Source organism: Trichosporon asahii (assembly GCF_000293215.1).
Source record: "Trichosporon asahii var. asahii CBS 2479 unplaced genomic scaffold scaffold00010, whole genome shotgun sequence".
NCBI lineage: Eukaryota > Fungi > Basidiomycota > Tremellomycetes > Trichosporonales > Trichosporonaceae > Trichosporon > Trichosporon asahii.
Genome location: NW_014040914.1, coordinates 131,798 through 152,182, shown reverse-complemented (window position 1 = coordinate 152,182; position 20,385 = coordinate 131,798). Strand labels below are relative to the sequence as shown.

The 20,385-nt window shown below is 61.1% G+C and overlaps 9 protein-coding genes and 1 non-coding gene across 10 annotated transcripts; 4 read left to right on the top strand and 6 right to left on the bottom strand.

Moving 5' to 3' along the window:
- Positions 1-789: 789 nt before the first annotated feature.
- A1Q1_07521 (uncharacterized protein) lies at positions 790-3,731 on the top strand (the record flags this gene model as incomplete). The annotated part of the gene is made up of 3 exons (XM_014327050.1): positions 790-903; positions 946-2,860; positions 2,923-3,731. The coding sequence occupies 3 exons, from the start codon at positions 790-792 to the stop codon at positions 3,729-3,731; spliced, it is 2,838 nt and encodes a 945-aa protein (XP_014182525.1).
- A 278-nt stretch (positions 3,732-4,009) lies between these two features.
- A1Q1_07520 (DNA-directed RNA polymerases I, II, and III polypeptide) lies at positions 4,010-4,846 on the bottom strand (the record flags this gene model as incomplete). The annotated part of the gene is made up of 3 exons (XM_014327049.1): positions 4,010-4,172; positions 4,389-4,574; positions 4,785-4,846. The coding sequence occupies 3 exons, from the start codon at positions 4,844-4,846 to the stop codon at positions 4,010-4,012; spliced, it is 411 nt and encodes a 136-aa protein (XP_014182524.1).
- A 479-nt stretch (positions 4,847-5,325) lies between these two features.
- A1Q1_t077 lies at positions 5,326-5,406 on the bottom strand. Its single transcript has one exon. It is a non-coding gene; the product is annotated as a tRNA-Asp (tRNA).
- Positions 5,407-6,061: 655 nt separating this feature from the next.
- A1Q1_07519 (uncharacterized protein) lies at positions 6,062-7,747 on the top strand (the record flags this gene model as incomplete). Its single annotated transcript, XM_014327048.1, has 3 exons — positions 6,062-6,142; positions 6,220-6,329; positions 6,373-7,747. 3 exons carry the CDS (start codon positions 6,062-6,064, stop codon positions 7,745-7,747), a joined length of 1,566 nt encoding a protein of 521 aa, XP_014182523.1.
- A 108-nt stretch (positions 7,748-7,855) lies between these two features.
- A1Q1_07518 (uncharacterized protein) lies at positions 7,856-13,414 on the bottom strand (the record flags this gene model as incomplete). The annotated part of the gene is made up of 1 exon (XM_014327047.1): positions 7,856-13,414. One exon carries the CDS (start codon positions 13,412-13,414, stop codon positions 7,856-7,858), a length of 5,559 nt encoding a protein of 1,852 aa, XP_014182522.1.
- A 42-nt stretch (positions 13,415-13,456) lies between these two features.
- A1Q1_07517 (uncharacterized protein) lies at positions 13,457-13,831 on the bottom strand (the record flags this gene model as incomplete). The annotated part of the gene is made up of 1 exon (XM_014327046.1): positions 13,457-13,831. The coding sequence occupies one exon, from the start codon at positions 13,829-13,831 to the stop codon at positions 13,457-13,459; it is 375 nt and encodes a 124-aa protein (XP_014182521.1).
- Positions 13,832-14,045: 214 nt separating this feature from the next.
- A1Q1_07516 (uncharacterized protein) lies at positions 14,046-14,575 on the top strand (the record flags this gene model as incomplete). The annotated part of the gene is made up of 3 exons (XM_014327045.1): positions 14,046-14,262; positions 14,306-14,424; positions 14,477-14,575. 3 exons carry the CDS (start codon positions 14,046-14,048, stop codon positions 14,573-14,575), a joined length of 435 nt encoding a protein of 144 aa, XP_014182520.1.
- Positions 14,576-14,624: 49 nt separating this feature from the next.
- On the bottom strand, positions 14,625-15,933 carry A1Q1_07515 (uncharacterized protein; the record flags this gene model as incomplete). Its single annotated transcript, XM_014327044.1, has 2 exons — positions 14,625-15,006; positions 15,044-15,933. 2 exons carry the CDS (start codon positions 15,931-15,933, stop codon positions 14,625-14,627), a joined length of 1,272 nt encoding a protein of 423 aa, XP_014182519.1.
- Positions 15,934-16,158: 225 nt separating this feature from the next.
- Positions 16,159-16,704, bottom strand: A1Q1_07514 (uncharacterized protein; the record flags this gene model as incomplete). The annotated part of the gene is made up of 2 exons (XM_014327043.1): positions 16,159-16,520; positions 16,665-16,704. The coding sequence occupies 2 exons, from the start codon at positions 16,702-16,704 to the stop codon at positions 16,159-16,161; spliced, it is 402 nt and encodes a 133-aa protein (XP_014182518.1).
- Positions 16,705-16,918: 214 nt separating this feature from the next.
- On the top strand, positions 16,919-20,235 carry A1Q1_07513 (constituent of 66S pre-ribosomal particle; the record flags this gene model as incomplete). Its single annotated transcript, XM_014327042.1, has 3 exons — positions 16,919-17,131; positions 17,171-17,500; positions 17,563-20,235. 3 exons carry the CDS (start codon positions 16,919-16,921, stop codon positions 20,233-20,235), a joined length of 3,216 nt encoding a protein of 1,071 aa, XP_014182517.1.
- Positions 20,236-20,385: the final 150 nt, after the last annotated feature.

Sequence of the window (20,385 nt, the reverse complement as noted above, 5' to 3'; positions counted from 1 at the left end):
TAGATATGGAATCGAAATCGATGGCTCTAACCTTACACAGCAGGTTCATAGTCCCCGTCAATGACCGTCTGCAGGCATGTGCTCTACATGCTGTGACCCCTCTTCTGCCGGCGGCGACAGTGACCCACCCACCCACGGACGACGGACGTATCCGGCCCATGGCCGCAGTCAGCGATTCATAGGCGACGACCACATGCTGACACAAGAGCTCTCCCACGAATGACCCTTCCACTTTGCTAACCCCGAACACATGACCTCCTCTGACACTACCAGATCCGTACGCTCAGCGGCTAGGGTGTGCTTTAAGACCGCATTCCAAGTTCTCCAATCGATCACCATATGCAGCAGGTAGGCAGACTTCCCACGGTGGAGACTACCATTTACAACAGCCAGCAGGTCACGAGTGATCCGGACTTGGTGGGCATCTCCGCCCAGCCAGTGACGAGAATGACGGCATCACCCCTCGTCTCAGAAATGTCTGTGCAGTCCAGTATCGCCTTCCAGTGTTCAAAACTCACTGCCTCCTCTGCATAGATGCTCTCAATAGAGACTGTCAGGACCGTTCAATGTAGACGGCACTCAAGGACCACGATATATGCGATGCATGGGATCTGCCAACTTTGAGCTTGCTTCAGTTATTTGCGTGGAGATGCCGACCAGGCACGCCACGTAGCTTCTCAGTCTTCATGACTGCGAGGACTCTCGGCATCGACTTCGGGTCCACTTCCTCGTCAACAACATCCCGTCCACATCTGCAACGACACTTCCACCAACCGTCCACTAAGCCACATGGGGAAGAAAGGTGGCCGCAAGCAGAAAAAGGGCAAGACTGTCCCTGCTCAGGATGCACCGCTAACCGACAACGCTGCCGAGTCCACCGTAGAGGTTCACGATGAAATCGAGGTAGGACATGACAACAACAATTGTCGGCTGACTTTTTCGCAGACACCCAACCAGCCCGGATCCCCTTCCCTTTCCACCTCAGCGCCCCTCACCGATGAGCCTTCGCGGCCAAGCTCGCCGCCAGCTGCCGACGTTTCAGAATCGATCGTGAATCCCGACGCACCGGCCGAGGCCGAGGAACGTGCAGACGACGCTGCGTCACCTACAGAGGGTGCAGACATCGCGACGGGTCTGAGCGCAGTTAACCTCGAATCACAAGATGGCGATATTGGCATGCCCCAGGAGGAGGTCGTGCCAGTAGAAGCGTCCGTGCACAGCGTCGAACCTGAGGACCTGGAACCTGAAGGCGGCGAGAGCGTGCCGGCGTCGTCGCACCAGAATGAGCCCCAGTCGGGCGATGTGGGCGAGGCCGCCGAACAGGCCAACGAGCCAACAACATCGGGATCCAAACACGAAACTTCACTTGACAGTTTCAAGTCTGTTGACATCGACACTTCCGAGCACGCCGAAGCAGCTATCCCGGCCCCATTAGTCGAGTCGACGTCGACGTCGACGCACACGAACCTGGACGAGTTTGAGGAAGTCGATATCGGTGCCGACCAGGAGCATTCACCACCAGTAGCGGCACCATCTGAGACTGCGCAACCAGAGGAGCCGGAATCTACGGAGACGCCCTCTTCTGCCCGTGCCGACAGCCCTGCCGACGAGACGACCGATACTGCCGGCGACATACGCAACGAGGACCTTCCCGTGGAGCGGGCGGCGACGTCGACAGAATCTGAGTACCACGACACTGCTACCGCGGCTGAGCGACCGACCGACTTGCACCCCATCTCTACCTCTGACGAGACCGAGATCTCCGACTCGACGCATCACGCAGCTGTTCCCGACGTCCACGTTGACCTAGGCACGCCCGTCAGCGCGGATAGCAAGACACCGACCGCCCTTGGCCCGCCGTTCGAAGAGAGCACTTCCAACGCCTCTCGCCGTCAACTTCCCCCACTATCTGTCGCGCCAGGCTCCAACCCATCCACGCCAGGCGAGGCGCCGCAGATCTCGCCCATGATCCGTTCCACATCCATGTCGTCCTCGCGGGTCGGTATCATCTCACCGCGATCGGCAAAGGGCTCACCGAGAGTGCTCATGTCGCCCAAGTTCCGTTCCATCGACGCCACGCATACGGATGACGAGTACGACGACGACGACGGCATGGAGGACATGCCGATGGAGAGCGTGCCGTTTGAGTCTATCCCGCTCGATGGCGAGACTGAGGTCAAGAAGGGCCTGTCACGGCAAACGAGCCTCGGTTCGTCTCACTCACGCAATGTGTCGAGGGACTCGAACCTTCCTCCGCCGGCGGCGCGCACCTCGCTCGCGTCTAACGGCCACGCGCGTGTAGACAGCCGCGGCGTGCCGATTGTGTCCGAACGGCCACGAACGCCCGTGAGCCGAGCCGCGTCCGCCGCGGCCTCAGCAGCAGCGACACCGCGCGAGTCGCCCGGCGCTTCCTCCGCCCCCGCCGCTCCCTCACCGACAGGTTCGCCGCAAGTGAACCCAATCCCAGCCAACGCAAACCAGCAACCCACACAAGCGCTAGGCGTCAAGGGCGTGAATGCGTTTGAGAAGTTTGTCTCGCGGACGCGGCCAGCGCACCTTCCGCCAAAGGACAAGTCGGAGGACCAGGCGCACCTGCACGAGTGGGAGAACATGATGGCGCAGGCGCGGCAGCACGACGCCGAGGAGCGCAAGAAGCAGGCGGCGCGGCAGGCGGCGCGTGAGAAGCGCTTGCTCGAGGTCACACCGCGGTGGGAGAACATGCTGAACGCAAAGGACTTTAGTCCCGCCAAGATCCGCCATGATCCCGCAAAGAGGAAACTATGGTTTGAGGGATGCCCGCCCCGCTTGAGGGGGAAGGCGTGGCAGCTTGCGATCGGGAACCCGCTCACGATGCACAAGGGTGAGTTGCGGTGGTAATGGGCCGAACTAGCTGATTGAAGGAGTGCTGTAGCTGACACTCAGACGCATACAAGATGTACCTGAAGCGCTCGCAGCGAGCGCTGGAACACGGCCGATTCCCCGCCGACATTCTCGCGCAGCTCGAGGAAGACCTGGACCACACGCTGAACACTTTGCACATCTTCCAGCGCGGATCTCCGATGCGGGACGAGCTGAAGGAGCTCATCTGCGCCTGGGTCGTGTACCGCAGTGACGAAGCGCTGGGCTACGCGCCGTACATCAACCTGCTAGCGGCCATGTTCCTGCTCGTGTTACCAGCCGACCAGGCCTTCTTCAGTCTGTGCAACTTTCTCAGCCGGCCGATGCTGCGCGCGTTCTACTCCGAGACAACGGACGAGATCGCAGCCTTCTACCGCGTGTTCGAGAACCTGCAGGCGGACACGTTTCCGCGCATCTTTGCCAACTGCAAGAACCTGGGCCTGAAGTTGCCCGAGGCGTACTTCCGCTCCGTGCTCGTGGAGCAGGTACCGTTCGACTGCGCGCTGAGGCTGTGGGACCAGATCGTCCTCGACGGAGACGGGTATGTGTTCCGTGCGGCTTTGGCCATCTTTGGATTCTTAGAGCCGCGCCTGTACTATCCCGACCGGGAGGAGATCAAGTCTGTCCTCGACGGGCATAACAAGGCCAGCATGCTGATCCAGGAGCGCGAAAGGGAGAGAGCCAAGCTCCGAGGAGAGGTCTATGACGATCACGTCGATGGCACACTGAGTGTGTTCGGGCTCGGCGAGGAACCGCTCTTTGAGTGGCTCGCTAATGATACCTGGCAAGAAAGCAGGTTTGAGCGGCTTGTCGTGCGTGAGCTCCCCGACTAGGCCCGCTGAGCAAAGCGAGTTGCGAGCGGTGCGAGCGGCGCAAGCTGCTCCTCGTCACCTCTCCTCCACCGCCCTCTTCAACCTTCCAGCCCTCACCTCGGCTAGAGCAGCAATAGATAGACCACCCATAGGCAACTACTTAGAGTCAATACGCATTTCTCCAGGGATTTATACTTTTCTGTGTGTTATTACAAAACATGCATCGAGACTGATTGATATAACGAAAACGAGAAAGAGGAGAGATGATCCGAAGGGTAGTGCGCCGAGAAGTGAGCGCCCTACTCCTGCACGATGAGCTCCTCGACCTTCCAGTCCTCGAACGAGTTGTCGGGAAGGTACCGCCTGATGACGAGGGGGATCTTCTTGGCCGCGAGCTCCTTGAGGGCGATCTCGAGCGGGTCCGTCTCACCCTCGACGGGGACAAGGACGGGGGCATTCATCCTGCCGGTTAGCTGTGCTCAAAAACGGGGGATCTCGAAGATACACTGTCCTATGACCGCCGCCAGACTCATCATACCAAAGTCCCAGTGCAAGTTCGCGCCGTTTCAAACTCCGCAGGACGAGGGGATTCAAGGGGCTGAGGACCTGTGAGGGATGGGAGAAGGGGCAATGTGCACACCCCATTATTGCCACACCATGTGGATCTAGAGTACTCACGAAATCTGAAGCGCTCGTGTTCCGAGCACACGCGCCCGCTCGTACTTGGTCATGTACGGCGTCGTGATGCGGACCTCGTTGGCGACGGCAGCCTTGCCCGTGCGCTGCTTGCCCTCGGGGACGTCGCCCGAGACAATGATGTTGTCCTCGCCGTCACCGGCGCCGGGAGAGAGAGCGGCGTCGTACCTGTTGTCAGCTTGGATTTCAATCAGGTATCGACAGCTCTGTAATTCTACCTCATCGTGCGCCCTTCCAAAAGGCAGAGCGACGCATGATGAAGAGGAAGGAGGTGCTGCTGTGGCTGAGGCTGATCGACACAGCGCGGCCGATCGAGCGCAGCAGCCACTTTCCAGCAAGAAGATAATCCAGCAGCATTCACAGCCAACGCATACTCACTCGATGTGCTCCGGCTCCTCGTAGTCGTACGTGTCCCCGACCTCCATTCCGTCGTCCGACATGGTGTCTAGTCTTCCTTCCGTTTAGGTGCCCGCCAGGTGTCTATCGGCTCAGTTGTCGCTGAGCCCTAGTTGTTCGTACTACGCGCTGTCTGTTCCGCGCGTCCTAGTCGATTGTCGAGTAAAGGTGCCGAGGGAAGGGCTGATGCAGTGGCGAGATTGGAGATTAGAAACTTAGGATCCTTCGACGACCTTGAAGCCAGATGGTAGCAGCCAAAGTTATTGTGACGAAGGAACTGAAGATTGGTGTCACGTGCAAATTCGGATTTTGCCTCCGCTCTTCGTCGATCGCCGCTGAGCTGGGCCAGGCGCCAGAATGCGCCATCCACCCACACTTGCCGCGGCAACCGACACGCCGTTGGACTAGCGTCCCGCTAACGCTTATACGTTCGAACCATCTTCTACCACTCGAAGCAGCCGTCAACAATAACGCTCGCACTGATAGACAAAACAATCAAGCTCTGGAAGAGCCAAAAGAGAAGCTTCCTGTCGGAGAATCGAACTCCGATCTCCCGCGATAGTCACGTGACAAGCGAGCATACTAGCCGTTATACGAACAGGAATGTTATATTAACCGTTGCGACAAAGCTGCCGACGGTTGTTCTTGACGTTTGTGTTTGTGAGCGGCTATACGCAGTGATGCGCTCTCGCGCTCGAAGTCGTCGGATGTCGGATGAGTCTGTGAGCTACGGATGATGCCAAAGGGTTTCTCCTTGCCACTAAGCGCATGAATCAGATCTTTTTATGAAGACGTTCATGTAGTAGGAAGCTTAAGGTAGGTTTAGGCCCAGAAGTTGTTGCCTGAACAGCGCCTCTCGGGCCACGGCCCATAGCCCAGCCGATCTCTGAGTGACATGGGGTGCCCCACAGGGCCTGCCTTATCTCTGCAAGCGAAAGCGGATGCATGTGACTCTCCGAGTGAGTTCTGCAGAGCTTCTCGCTTACAGACTTCGTCACGCTTGGTGTAGGAGACGGAGCGCGCCATCAATTTGCCACCCACCGTCACCCACGGGACCAAAGATAGCGCATCACCATCATGGACGACCTCCACCTGCGTGCTTCGCCGTCGCTTCCACCACCTGGGTACACATCGCTCTCTTGCACCATCTGTCACATTCACATCACACCACCGCGTAGCGCCGGGAACCATGCAGCTCGGACGCTACCAGGTGTCGACGCTGCGGCCACCGCCCATCCTCGACGTGTCGTTCTCGGCGGATGGCCGCATCTTCGCCGTCGCCACCGAGACTGGGTATGAGGTCTGGCGTGCTTGGCCACTTGGCCTGCTCCGGCGGAGAGGTAAGCTGCGCAACACGTGCTAATAGCTGACAGCAGCGCTTCCGGGAACACTCGCACGCGCTGTACCGCTTCCCCAGTCGCCACTGCTCGTGCTCCAGGGTGGCGGGTCTAACCCGCTCTTCCCGCCAAACAAGGCGGTCATCTATCACGACGGCCTGGGTCAACCGGTGGCTGAGCTCGAGTTTGGGTAAGCTGGCCTTCCCTTCTTGGATCAAGTAGCTGACAATCAGCGAGCAAATACGAGGAATCGCTTCGCGCTATCGTCTCGTCGTCATTGTGCTTCTGCGCCGCGTCATTGCCTATGAGTATGGCTACGGCGATGATGAGCCCACGGGCAAGGGCAAGGCGCGAGAAGTCGCTCCTGGCGGCGGGTTCTGGCTGACCAAGCTCGGCGAGTGGGAGACAGCGGAGAACGAACGCGGCCTGACGGCGGTATCGACTGCGCCGGGCTCGACGCTACTCGCTCTCCCCGGCCGGCAGCCAGGACACGTTCAGCTCGTGCATCTTCCTCCGTGCGGGACGCCGGCGGGCAAGGCAAAGACGGTAACGGCGAGCTTCCGGTCGCCGATCTTGCTCGCACACACGCACCCATTATCCTCCCTAACGTGCTCGGCAACGGGATCGCACATCTTAACGGCCAGTGAGCGCGGTACGCTCCTCCGTGTGTGGGACACGGCGCGTGGGTCGCTGGAGAAGGAGCTCCGCCGTGGCGTGGACCCCGCCGAGATCTGGGGTCTCTGTTTCGAGGACACCGTGTTCGTGGATCCCGCAGTACTAGCGGACGCCGAGCGCGCGCGCGAGCTCGTTCGGCGCAAGGGCGGCCGTGTCGTGGGCTGGTCTGACAAGGGCACCGTGCACGTATGGGGCGACAATGGCGCCTCGCCGACTCCCAAGCCGCAAGCGTCTCTAGCTAAAGTGCTCGGCAAGGCGCTTGCGCTTCCCAACTATTTCTCCAGCACGGCAAGCACGGCGCAGTACTACCTCCCGCGGAAGAACCCTCATGCGTTTAGCGGTGCGATCGGCGCGGCTGCTGATGCTGCCGGCTTGCCCTCAATGAAGATCGGGGAGGACGACCGCGAGCCGCAGGAGCGCGAATGGGCGGAGCGCTACGTCGTGGGATGGATAGAGGTCGACCCTGAGCCCGAGGCGGAGAAGGAGAAACCCGACCGACTCGCGCTCGCCCGCAAACCAGCAGGCATCAGCATGGGCACTCGGGAGGAGAGGCACTCGTTTGGCTCCGACGCAACGAGCACGAGAACGGCAACGCCGAGCGGAAGACGGGCAGACACGCCCACGCAGTCGGCATACACTGCCGCACGCCGCGATTCAGGATCGGCACGAGGGTCCAACCGGTCCAGCTCGCAGTCGCGAGCTCCTCGAGTCACCGTCCAGCGCAAGGAGAGCGGGTCTGGCAAGCCGACACCAGCCGAGTCGAAGCCCGAGCCGCCGAAGAAGGAGCACCAGCTTGTCGTCGTCACCTACGCCGGTGACTGGTACCGTCTCCGCCTGCCGCGGGTCATGCAACCAGACGACGATGAGGAATCGAAGTCCAAGTGCGAGCTGGTCGAGTACCGCCGCCTGGGAGTCGGTGGTGGCGGATGGTAAGAGATTAGAGTTGTTTAAGTTTACAGCGTCCCGGAAACAGTGTTGTATTATGACTAAACCCTAGTAATGCATCTATCATCTTGTGTACAAATACAGTTTCCGAATCGTCTACTCGAGATACTCCTTGAGGGAGCCAGTGACGCCCTCGATGCGCGCAAGGACCTTGCGGGCGAGTCCCTCGACCTCCGAGTTCTCGTCCTCGAGGAGCTCGGCGAGGAACTCGGCCACAGTCTCGGGGACGAGGGGGATCATCTCGTCCGCATGACGCTCCCACATGGCGTCGAGGGCGCGGAGGGCGGCCATGCGCGTGCGCGGCTCCTCAGCACGGGTCGTCATGCACACAGCCATATTGACCTTCTTGAGGGTGGTCTCTCCGTTGGTGGCAGCAGCAAGAGCAGCAATAGCGCGCGCCGGGGGCGAGACGTCACTGCTAGCCAGCTCGGGAAGGGTGGACAGCTGCGCGACAAGACCGGGCAGGAGCTTGAGGAGCGACGCATCGGTCCAGAAGGCGCCCTCGTCGACGTCGAAGCTCTTGGCCAGCGTGTCGAGCATGAGCGCCCAGAGGCCGGCGTCGGCAATCTCGCCGTTGCTGTACGCCGCGAGCAGCTCGTCGACGAGCGGCAGAAGCGTGCCCATGTATCCCGTGAGAAGGTGGCGGAACTTGTCGAGCAGGCCGGACATGACGCGGAAGAGGACAGTGCGGCGAGCCACGACGTGCGCGTCGTTGACGGGCGCGGACAGGTCGACCACGGCCCAGTCGTAGAGGCGCACGAAGAGGGGCTTGAAGCTCGCCTCGGAGAGCTTGGTCACGAGCTCGATGAAGGAGGCGATCGCCGAGGTCTCGACGGCATCGATGGCGGCCGCGGGCAGCTTGCTGCCGTGGCGCAGGTCGAAGACGTCGAGGAAGAATGCGAACAGCGGCTTCGTCAGTGCCGGCAGGGCGGCGCGGTCGGCGTGGCGCAGGGCGTGCTTCAGCAGAGCGAAGAATGCCTCGATCGGCGCCTGGCCGGCACCCTTCAGCTCCTTCCACAGGTCCATGACGACGGGCACAAGCGTCTTGGTCGGGATACGCTTGGCGACGGCTGAGATCAGGACAGCAGAGGCACCCTCGTCCTCGGCGCGGTGCTCGGCCGTGGCGCGCAGGAGCGACACGAGCTGCTTGCCGCTGATGAACGTGGGGACCGTGTCGACAAGCGCCGAGATGGTGAGGAACGCGGCATCGATCGCGGCACCAGTCTGCGACGCCATCGAGAGGCACGCATCGAGCACGGGCTGAATGAAGGGAATCGAGCGAGGACCGAGGCGACGCACGAGGGAGGCGACAAGCGACATGGCAGACACGGAGGTCTCGGCGTCGGCACCCTTGACGGCATCGATGGCCGTGGGCACGATGGAGGCAAGCGCGCCATCCTCGTTGGGGAGAGCCGAGGCAGTGACAGCCTCGAGCGCGATGAGGGCATGCTCGGCAATAACCTGGCCAGCCTTGAGCAGCGAGGCGGCGCTCTTGATAATCTTGCCCATAGCGGCGGAGGACTTGGAGCGAACCTCGGGCTTGACGAGGGGCAGGCGCTCGGTGAACATGTCGAGGGAGCGGGTGATGTCCTCTTCGCGGCCGGACTCGAGGATCTTCTCGATGATGCTGAGGAAGCTCGGTACAGAGAGGAGCTGCATGGCGTTGCTGAGCGCAGCCTCGAGGGACTCAGCGAGCTGGTCGTCGCTGTCGAGCTGCTCGGCCGAAAGCGAGACGAGGTCGCGAACAACCTCCTCGACGGCAGGCTGGGGACAGGCCTTGCCGCGGAGCTGCTTGCCGAGACCAGCGCAGAGCTCGAGGAGCGTGGCGGCGTTGCGCGCACCGTGCTTCTCGTCGGCGAGGAAGCCGACATCGTTACCGCTGACAAGACGGGTAGCCTCGCGCTCGATCTCGAGGAGAGTATGCGTGCGCACGCCAGCGGGGAACGCCTGCGCGACGCTGAGCGGCAGGTCGAGGCCGGGCATCTTCTTGCCGGTGGCGAGGAGCATGCACACGGGAGCGAGGAAGGATTCGGCCCCAAGCGACTTGACGAGGTGCACGAAGAAGGGCAGGATGCGGTGTTTCGGCAGACGGCCAGGGCCGGCCATGTCCGTGAAGATATTCAGGAAGGTGCGCGCCTCGGTGTACAGCTCGAGCGTCGAAGTGGCCTTCTCCTTGAGCGACTCGGCCATGACGGGCACGATGCGCGAGACGGTCTGCTCGACGACACCGAAGCTGTAGGCGTCGTCGCGCTGCAGGTCGGACGAGCCCATGAAGGTGAAGATGGGCATGACGTTGTGCAGCACGCTCTCGGGAACGAGACGGGCGAGCTCGGAGGCAACGAGGAGCGCACGCTGGGAAGTGCGAGGGTTCGACGAGGCGCGAATGACCTTGACGATCGCCTCGATACCGACGCGGGCGCGGAGGATCTCGGAGGCGTCGTTGATCTTCTCCAGCTGAGCGAGGATGGCACCAAGAACCTCCTGCTCGAGGTAGTCGACGCCCTCCTTGATGGACTGGCGCTTGGTGAGGACGGCGGAGAGGATGCTCATGAGGGCAGCAACGAGCGAGGCATCGCCGCGCAGCGACTTCCAGTCGCGCGACTCGATGAACGTCGTGATGCTGTACACGGCCTGCTCAATCTTGTCCTCGGCGTCATCGCTCTTCGCCTTCTTGCGCTGAATGGTCGACTCGAGGGGCTCGACGAGGGTCTCGACAACGCCCATGATCTCGAGGGTGGAAAGACGGAGCTTGGCGAGGACAGCCTTGGCCGCAATCTTGTCCTCGGCCGACAGGCCATGGAGCGACTGAACGAGGTCGACAATATACTCGGCACGCTGGGTAGGCTTGAGGGCCAGGAAGAGGCCGTCAGCCATGCGCTGCAGCGAGAGCGCACGCATCAGGTTGACAATGGGTGTCGGCTTGGCAGAGAACAGGTCCAGGAGGAAGCGCCAAGCCTCACTGTCGTTCTCAGTGACGACCGAGGCGTGGCGGGGGTTGAAGCTCTCGAAAAGCAGGTCGAGGTACTCGTTCTTGTGGGCAGCGGGGAGCGACGCGAGCCAGTCGGCCTCGTCCTTGGTAACGTCGGTGAGGGGCTCGAGAAGAGGGAGAGCACCCTGGAGACGCGAAGCGTTGGTGACGCGGACAAGCGACGAAAGCAGCGAGCGACGGGCGTCGTCGGCGCGCCAGCCGAGGACATGCGACATGAGGCTGTCCATGACGGCGCGGCGCTGAGAGACGTGCTTCTTGCCGTCCTTGGTAGATGCGTCGAGGGCAGCGCCGTGGACAAGAGCCAGGCGGGAAGCATCAAGGACCATGTCGTCGAGCGCCTCGGTGAGTGCCTCCAAGTACTTGGTGAGGTCGGAGGGCTTGAGGAGCTGGACGAGATCGGAGCGCTGGCCGTAAATGGTCTCGAGGCCGTAGATGTCCGAAGAGCCCGAAGCCGGCGACTCAGAGATGGACTTCAGGATGGCGGCAGCGGCTGCGCGGACCTCCTTCGAGGTGTCCTGGAGAGCAATGAGCAGGGCGGGGACGATGAGTTGGAAGTCTGTCTTCTTCTTGTCGGCACCCTGGTACGCCTTGATGAAGGCAGCAGCGTGGCGGAGGGCCGCAACGCGGAGACCAGAATCGGTGGCATCGGTCCAGACCGAGGCAAAGAAGATAAGCGCGTCCTCGCCAAGCTGGCTGAGAACTGACTGCAGAAGATTCCTCGCCACGGACGCCGAGAGACTGGCGCTGTTGGCCCATCTGTAGAGAGAGTGAGCGACACGGCGAGTCTGGGCCTCAGTGGACTCGGTGCTGGAATCGTCACCAAGCCATGTGACGTTCTCGTTCGGCGACGAGCGGACGCTGGCGGCAGCGCTCAGGAGAGCAAGGCTGGCACGCTGCATCGTGCGAACCTGGTTAGGCTTGGTAACAATAGCCTTGACGAGGGGCTCCGACAGAGAAGACTCGACAGTGTCAACGTCAACGAGAGCCTTGCCGCCGAGGGAAGCCTGAAGGGCGTCCAGGGAGCGGGCAGCGACACCGTGCTGGTAGCCGCCGGCGCAGGTGACTAGCTGGCCGAGCGTGACGGCAGCGAAAAGGCGCGCCGAGGCGCCAGAAGCGGACAGAGCGGAAACCAGGAGGTCGACGCGTGAGCCAATGTTGCCAGAGGACGCAATGGCGTTGGCGATAGCCTTGACGAGGTCCTGGTTGAACTTGACAAGCTGATCGACGGAAGCGTCAAGGGCAGGGATCTTGGTGTGAGCGGCCAGACGACAAGCCTTGACGACCGAAGGCCACTGCTCCGGGCCAAAAGCGCGGCGATCCTCGGTGGCGAGAAGGTTGGGGATCAGCAGCTTCTCGAACACACGCGACTCGACATCGGGGTGAGCGGGAATGTAGGTATTGGCGAGGAAGGCGACATGCTGGCCGACAACCTTGGGCTGAGGCTTGATAGCGTTGAACGTCGACAGAACGGCGTCAATGTAGTCGACACCAGTCAGGAGGGAGAGAAGGAGCTCAGGCTCGGCGTACACGGCCGACAGGACTTCGACGTCGATGTCACGCAGACGAGCAACGATCGCGTTCTGGGCAGAGCGCAGCTTGTCATCCGAGGCGATGAGAGCAGCAGCGTTGCCGCGGTTCAGGCCAGCAGCCTCCGCAACGGCGTACATCTCGCGGACACCGCTGACACGCGAGGCGACGTCGGCAGAGTGAACATCCAGGAACGCAGTCTCGGCCGACGACCATTGGATGAGGGCTGGGTCGACGTCGGAGGTAGCCGAGGCCTCGAGCACAGCTCCGTCAATGAGCGACGGGTAGCGCTGACGCAGCGTGCTGAGAAGGTCACGGGCGTCCTTGTGAGCTCCGGAGGGAGTGTTGAGCAATTTCTCGGCGGCTACCTTGACGACGGACTCGGGCAGGCTGGGGTAGTCGACCAACTTGGTGAGCGTGTCAAGCGACTCCGGTACGTCGTCGATAAGAACGGACATAATGACCTGCATGGCGTTCTCGAAGCTGTACTTCTCCATGGCGGCGACGAGGAGGTCGCCCAGCTGCGGAATCGTGGCAAGACGAGCGGGAGCGTCGGCTCCAAGACCTTGGTCCCATCCCTTGCGGGCGTCGAGCAGGACGAGAAGGGTGAGCACACGCTGGCTGGGAGCAGCACCAGTGCTGGGAGTCAGAAGCGCCTCGAGAATAGCGGCGAAGGGGGCATCGGCGAGTCTAACAGAACGGGCCAGCAGGACTAGCGGGGGATACACGGCGGCGTTGACCTCGGCGCTGACGCCCGGCGTCGAAAGGAGGGTGACGAACGCCTCAACCAAAATCTTCACAACGCCCTCCGGAACACGGCCGGTACTCCTGCTCCTCTCGAGGAGGTCGACGAGCGTAGCGCTCCAGAAGGCGAGCAGGGCGCGGTGCGTGCAGCCCTCGGTGTGAGCCGTCTTGAGCGACTCGGCGAGGTCCGTCAGGAGTCGGAGGGAGGGGTCGCGGGCCGAGCTGATGGCACTGGTGATGTACTCTCGCGCAACGGGCTGAGCCTTCTTGGCGAGAGGAGCAAAGGGGACGTGGTAAGGGGAGTCGGTGGGGAGGTTAAGGATGGCGAGAATGCGGGCGAAGTTCGGAGAGTCGTGGTACGGGAGGAACACCTGCAGCGTCGTCTCGGCGTTCATCTCGTGCACCCTGCTGTTAGCTTACAATCCTCCCCGCAAAGCTCACCTAAATCTCCGGACCAGCCACTCGATGCACTTGCCGCCGGCCATGGTGCCGATCCACTTGCCTAGCCGTCCGAGGCAGCGAGCGAGGGTCTCATCGAGCTTCTTGTTCTCCTCCTCGGAGAGCATCATGCGGTCGGTACGCTTGGCGGCTTCAGAGAAGAGTTCCTCCTCAAACTCCTCCATCTGGGGGTCAAGCTGGACGAGCTCGTCGAAGCCCGACTGGCCGAGAGCGTGGACGGCATCGAGGTCCTGAGTCGCGGCGACCTTGGCGGGGAAGAGGTAGGATTTTGATGACGGCGCACCTGTCCTGGAGGTCAGGCGGTCCGCATCGAGCGATGCGATGTTCTTGAGCTGGCTCGCAAGCGACGACATCGCGAGCTGGGTATAGGTGTGTGCGACAGAGCGAGCTCAAGGATCAGGTTTACAACCATGGACCGCAGAATTGCAGGTTACCTCACGGAATCTCAACTTTTGCGGACCACGTGGGCGGAGATCATGATCAGTCCGCCCTACTGTGTATTTCGGATGACGGTCACCACTGACGTGTTGCTGCTCTCTGCATCACCACATTGTCAACGGCAGAAGCATGGTCACTACGCGCTCAACGGAATCCTCGACATCCTCGTCAACGACCCCGGAGCCTGTTGGCGTCCCACCCGTCCGGCGGCTGAGCGAGCCCCAGGTAGCCGAAAAGGAGCAGACATCGGTTGTTGCCGATGAGCAGGCCGATATGCCGGCTGGTGTGGTCGGCGACATCATCAAGTCGATCTGGGAGCCTGGAGCGAACGCTACCGTCGTCATTGGTGAGTGCGAGTCATTCTCCAGGATTATCAGCTAATGGAGCAGCCATGAACGTCTCGTTCTTCTTCCTCATCATGGTTCTGGTGGGTCTCGGCGCCATGACAAATTGGATGAAGGAGGTTGTCTTCCTCCTGGCTACTAGCGTTCTCCTCTGGGGAGCTATGGTCATGTAAGTTCTCAGAAGGGAGGTTCGCTGACTTCAGGTTCGTCGCTCAGATGCACAAGATCCAGAGCAATCCAGAGAATATGCCGATCAAGGATCCCTTGCTCGATACGTCAGACGCTCCTCAGTCGGAAACCAAGAAGGATAAGTAGTGCGGGAGGCTGCAGTTGCGCGGGTCATTTATGTCCAATGTATCTATTGCTACAATTTGTCTACGACGTCTGCCCAAGATCCCCACGGCTCTGTTCCCATCACCCTCAGCTCGACGTTCTCGCAGTTCGGGCCGAAGAATCCGGTCATCTTCCACTGCTTCAACTGCGAGGCACTGAAGGGTCCGAAGACTTCGCGCTCGAGCGGCCGCTGGCCTTCCGGAAGCGACTTCATGTACGTCATGGAGAAACGGTATTGGAACGCTCGGGTGTCGACGGGTGCCGCTGGAGCAGGAGCAGCTGTCGGGGTGTCGGGCCTGCGGATCATGCGCGAGATGGCCTCACGCGAGAGGGCGTACACGTCGAGCTTGCTCATGGCGGTCAGGTCGGAGACAGCAGAGGAGAGCTGAGTGAAAGAGTCCTTGGGTCCATCACTGCGTGTCAGCTGTCTAGCTTGATTGCAAAACTCACCCCTCCAGGGCGGCTTTCCGTTCCCGCTGTCGCTCGACCCAAGACTTCTTCTTGCTGCCCGCCGCCTTCTTCTCAGCTTCCTTGCCCAGCCGCTGGAGAGCCTCCATGACCGTCTCTCCACGCTCCATGAGCTCCATGGCCTGCTGCAGCAGCCTCTGCTCTTTCTCCTCACTGCCCGCTCCACTCTCGTACTCAGCCTCGCGCTGCTCGCGTTCCCGCTCCAGCCGCTCACGCTCTCGGTGCGCACGTCGCGCCTTCTTGATCTCGTCCTTATCCATCGAATCAAGCCAGACGTCATGCTTCTCGTGCGGGTCTTTCTCATTCTCCATGTACACCTCTCCGCCTTCCGTAAAGCGTCCGTCCTGCATCTCCTTCTTCATGTTGAACGGGGTGAGGTCAACACCCATGTCGCCGTCGAGGCCCGTCTTCTTCTCGGTCTGCTCTGCCTCGCTGTCGCTGTCGTCATCTTGCGGCCGGGCTGATGGCTCGTCGAACTCCTGGCCCTCAATGTCATTCAGGTCCATGAATTCCTTCTTTGGTTTCTCCTTCTCCTTGCCCTTGTCCTTCGCCGGCGCAGGCTCATCGGCGAACATGTCCATCTCGTCGTCCTCGCCTTCCTCCTCGGCTCCGGGTCTTCGGCTCAGGACCTTGCTCTCCTCGTCGTTATCTGAATCGGAGTCATAACCATCTGTGTCTCGGAGCGAGCGCTTCTCCCGGAGCTTGGCGCCGCGGCTTGTCTCAGTGATGTCTTCCTCCAAGTATCGATCGTCATTGTCATCAGATGATCGAGAGCGGGAAGGACCAGCACCGCCAGCTGGAGGTGGAGGAGAAGCGAAGCGCGTGCGCTTCGGAGCGCCAGACGGATCGCCTCCCGATCGCTTGACGGGCATGGTGGAGTGGGGTGACAGGTGTGAGGGTTTGTTGTGAGTGCGAGGTGACTGTTGTTGACCAGAGCTGACTTTGGCCACTGACGACAGAATTCGCGGAAGTATTTCCACCACCGATCGTCATCGCCGACCGATACAATCATAGTCGCCGAAACATGCAACGAGCTGGGCGACCCATGCAGCGGACAGTACTAGCGACCTATACAATACATTAATAGTTGAACCTGTCTATATTCTACAGCTGAACTCCTCGGGGGTAGCGTTGATGAACGGTGAGCTGACGTTAGCACGGGTCGAACCAGACGGACATGATGACGAGATCTTCGAGCGGCGAACGGTAACAGCAAGCGGTGCGGCACAGATGAGCATGCCGTTAAAGCTGGGGCCTTCTGCCAAAACAATAAACCATTCGGAGGCTACTTCTGTGGGAGACGGAAGACTCACTTGCAAGCCGCAGAACGCAAAGAAGCAGGCGTAGATGAATGCCGCCGTGTAACACATCTTGGCGACGAAGTCTGGGTCATGGGGACCGGCTGGAGGGGCGGCAGCCGTCAAAGCGTAGGCCCGACGAGAGAAGAACCCGCCGAAGGCTGCATCGTCAGCCACACCTCAACGAGACCGAGAGGGATTCAAGAATGCCTCTACGTACCAGCCAGGATGATGACTCCGAAGACGGAGAGGACGGTGCAACAGCCGGCTGTACATTAGCTTTTACAACCATACCGTGTGCTTACCCAAGGGCGCCGACACGAGCGGTCGGATAGCGAGGACCATGCTGAGATGAGTTGGTGAGCGATGTCTGGGTCGGTCGGTCGCTCGCTCAATTCCGTGGTGGTGACGCGCCGAGGCTGGAGGTCGCCGTTGATACGGTGCGGAATCAAAATCACACGTCACGAACCCGGCTAGGGGCCATTAATTTCTGAAGATTGCGTACCAGTGAGATGCTCAACAACAACCCAGTGGCCTTGCACCCATCCTCACACCCAAAATGGCCAAGGGAAAGTCAAGGGCGACTTCCAAGGCTGACAAGCCCCAAAAGCCGGTCAAGGCTGGCAAGCCTGCCAGCAAAACCAGCGACAACGAGGCTCTCCGACAAGCCGTCAAGGAGCTCGGAGGCGACGATGACGACCTGGACCTGATCGCCGGAGTGGACAGCGACGATGAGGCTGCTCCTGCCAACAAGTCTGGAAACATTGACGAGGTGAGTCGCATCTCATGGAATATGCGCTGATTGTCACAGAAGGCGCTCAAGGCTGAGCTCGGTGCTTTCATGAAGGGTCTCGACTTTAGCAGCCTCGCGCCCCAGGCTGCTAACGACGACGATGACGAGGACGAGGACGAGGACGATGAGGAAGAGGAGGAGGACGAAGAGGATGACGAGGATGACGACGAGGATGGCGAGGATGACGGGGAAAACGACGAAGACGATGAAGATGAGGAGGACGATGACGATGAAGAGGACGAGAGTGAGAGCGAGGAGAGCAGTGAAGAGGAGGCCCCGAAGAAGGTCGAGCCTAAGAAGGGGGTCAAGAAGGAGCAGCCCAAGAAGGAGGAGGCTCCCGCTAAGCGGGTGGACCCCGATGCCACGAGCGGACGAGTGAGTTCAAGCAGCATGATCCTAACTGACCGCAGAACGTTCCCCTTGTCGCTGACTGGTCCTCCCTCGTTCCCGAGCTCGCGATGCCGTCGAAGCCTCTCGGCAAGGCCCCGCACTCCAAGATCAACTCTCTTCGTATGCGTGCCGATCAGCTTCTCCGCGACCTTCCGAAACCCCAGCGCGCCGGCTCTTCCTCCGACACCGCATTCATCTCGCAGATTCTCTCGAGCGGTACGCACCAGGACAAGCTCTCGGCGCTTGTCCTCCTCGTCCGCGAGAGCCCGATCCACGCTATCTCCGAGCTTGAGCGTATGCGTGCCATGGCCGGTTGGCGTGATGGAGCTCCCCACGCTGGTGGTGGTCGTGATGAGCGTCTCGCCACAGTTCGCGCTCTTGCGGACTGGTGGGTCACTGGTGGAGGCAAGGAGAACGGCAAGCTCAAGTACTTTGCCGACCAGCCGCTACTCGCTCACCCCGACATTACCGACCGCCACCTTGTTGTCTACGCGTTCGAGGACTTCCTCAAGAAGTGGTACTTCAACCTTCTCCAGATCCTCGAGACGCTGTCGCATGACACCCTCCCCTATGTTCGCTCCAAGGCTCTCGACGTCACCTTCCAGCTCCTGCAGGGTAACGCTGAGCAGGAACAGAACCTGCTTCGTCTCGGAGTCAACAAGCTCGGAGACACGGACCGCGCCGTTGCCTCGAAGGCGTCTCACCACATCCTGCAGCTCCTCCAGGTTCACCCCGCCATGAAGGCTGTCGTGGCGCGCGAGGTCGCCGCGATCGTTCTCAAGACGACGCTGACCGGTGCCGCCGGCTCATCATCAAGCGGCACGCACATGCGCTTCGACGACGACGAGCCGAAGAAGAAGGCCGAGGACGGAGCCAAGGCGCCGCCCAACCACGGACGATACTACGGTCTGATTACGCTCAACCAGATGACCCTGACGCAGAAGGACCGCGAGGTTGCCGGTCGCCTGGTCGAGGTTTACTTTGAGGTGTTCCGCGAGATCCTCGGCGAGGAGCAGAAGAAGGGCGACGAGGAGAAGGCCGAGGCGGACGAGCTCGATGCCGAGCAGATGCAGAAGGTCACCGGCAAGGTCGAGAAGTGGCGCGGACGACGCAAGGGTGCCAAGCCCAAGGGCGGACGGAAGCAGCCCGAGGAGGAGCTCGTCGACAGCGCTGAGGCCAAGCTCGTCGCCGCCGTGCTTACCGGTGTGAACCGTGCGCTGCCTTTCGCCAAGCTTGACGACGCGCTGTTCGAGGGCTACATGGAGACGCTGTTCAAGATCTGCCACGCGGGAACGTTCAACACGTCGATCCAGGCGCTCCAGCTCATCTTCCAGGTGTCGCAGAGCCGCCCCTCGGTCGTGGACCGCTTCTACCGCACCCTGTACGAGTCGCTCTTTGACGCCCGTCTCATCACCTCGTCCAAGCAGGCCATGTACCTGAACCTGCTGTTCAAGGCGATGAAGGCAGACCAGAGCCTGCCTCGCGTCATGGCGTTCGTCAAGCGTCTTCTGCAGATGCTCAACCTGCACCAGCCGCCGTTCATCTGCGGTGCGCTTTACCTCCTCGGCGACCTCTTCAACGCGACCCCGGGACTGCGCCGTATGCTGATCGAGCCCGAGGACGACGGCGAGGAGCACTTTGTCGACGCGGACGCAAAGGGCAAGAAGCCCGTCGCGGAGAAGGCGGGCGAGTCGTCCAAGGCGGCGGAGAAGCAGTACGACGGCAAGAAGCGCGAGCCGCTGTACGCTCACGCGGACCAGAGCTGCCTCTGGGAGCTGCTCCCGTTCACTGAGCACTTCCACCCGAGTGTGGCGCTGCAGGCGAACCAGCTCCTGATGGGCCAGACGCTGACAGGCTCGGCCGATATTAGTCTGAACACGCTCATCTCCTTCCTCGACAAGTTTGTGTACCGCAACCCGAAGAAGACGCTGCAGCCCAAGGGTGCGTCGATCATGCAGCCCGCCGCCGTGAACGACACGACGGGCAACGTCATCCGCAACCGCGGCCCGCGCACCGCGCCTGAGTCCAACGTCAACACCGAGGCGTTCTGGCGCAAAAAGGTCGAGGACGTTCCCGTCGACCAGCTCTTCTTCCACCGCTTCTTCAGCACCAAGCTCGCCAAGAAGGAGGCGCTCAAGAAGGATGCGAAGAAGCGCAAGGGCGAGGACTCGGACGAGGACGCCATGGACGTCTCGGACGACGAGATGCCCAGCGACGCCGACGAGGCCGCCGCCGGCTCAGACGCTGAGGAGGACGAGATCTGGAAGGCTATGCAGGCCTCCATGCCCGATGCTGGCGACGACATGGGTATCTCGGACGACAGCAGCGACGAGGACGTCGACTACTCCTCTGACGAGGAGGGTGACGACGCCGCTGAGGTTGACGAGGACGACGATGATGAGGACGAGGAGGACGAGGAGAATGAGGACGAGGACGACTCGGACGGTGACGACTTCCCCGACCTCGATGAGGACGAGGACGACCTCATCCCGCTCGACGAGATGCCGAACATTGAGCTCGGCGGCTCCGAGTCCGAGGAGGAAGAGGAGGAGGAGGACCCCGTCGCGGGCGCAAAGCGCAAGCGCAGGGAGGAGCGCAAGGAGCGCCGCAAAAAGCGCCGCGAGATGCCCGCCTTCGCCAGCGCCGAGGACTATGCCGCCCTCATCGACGGCGAGCCCGACGAGAACATCTAAGCACTATCCATTGCACGCACGCACAGACACATTTGGGACCAGACAGCACCATTGTCATATTCTCGGTCGCGCACGCGATCTTTCTCATAGATGCATTTACAAATTGTACAAACACACAGAAACGCTACACGTAGCATTTACAACCTTCCC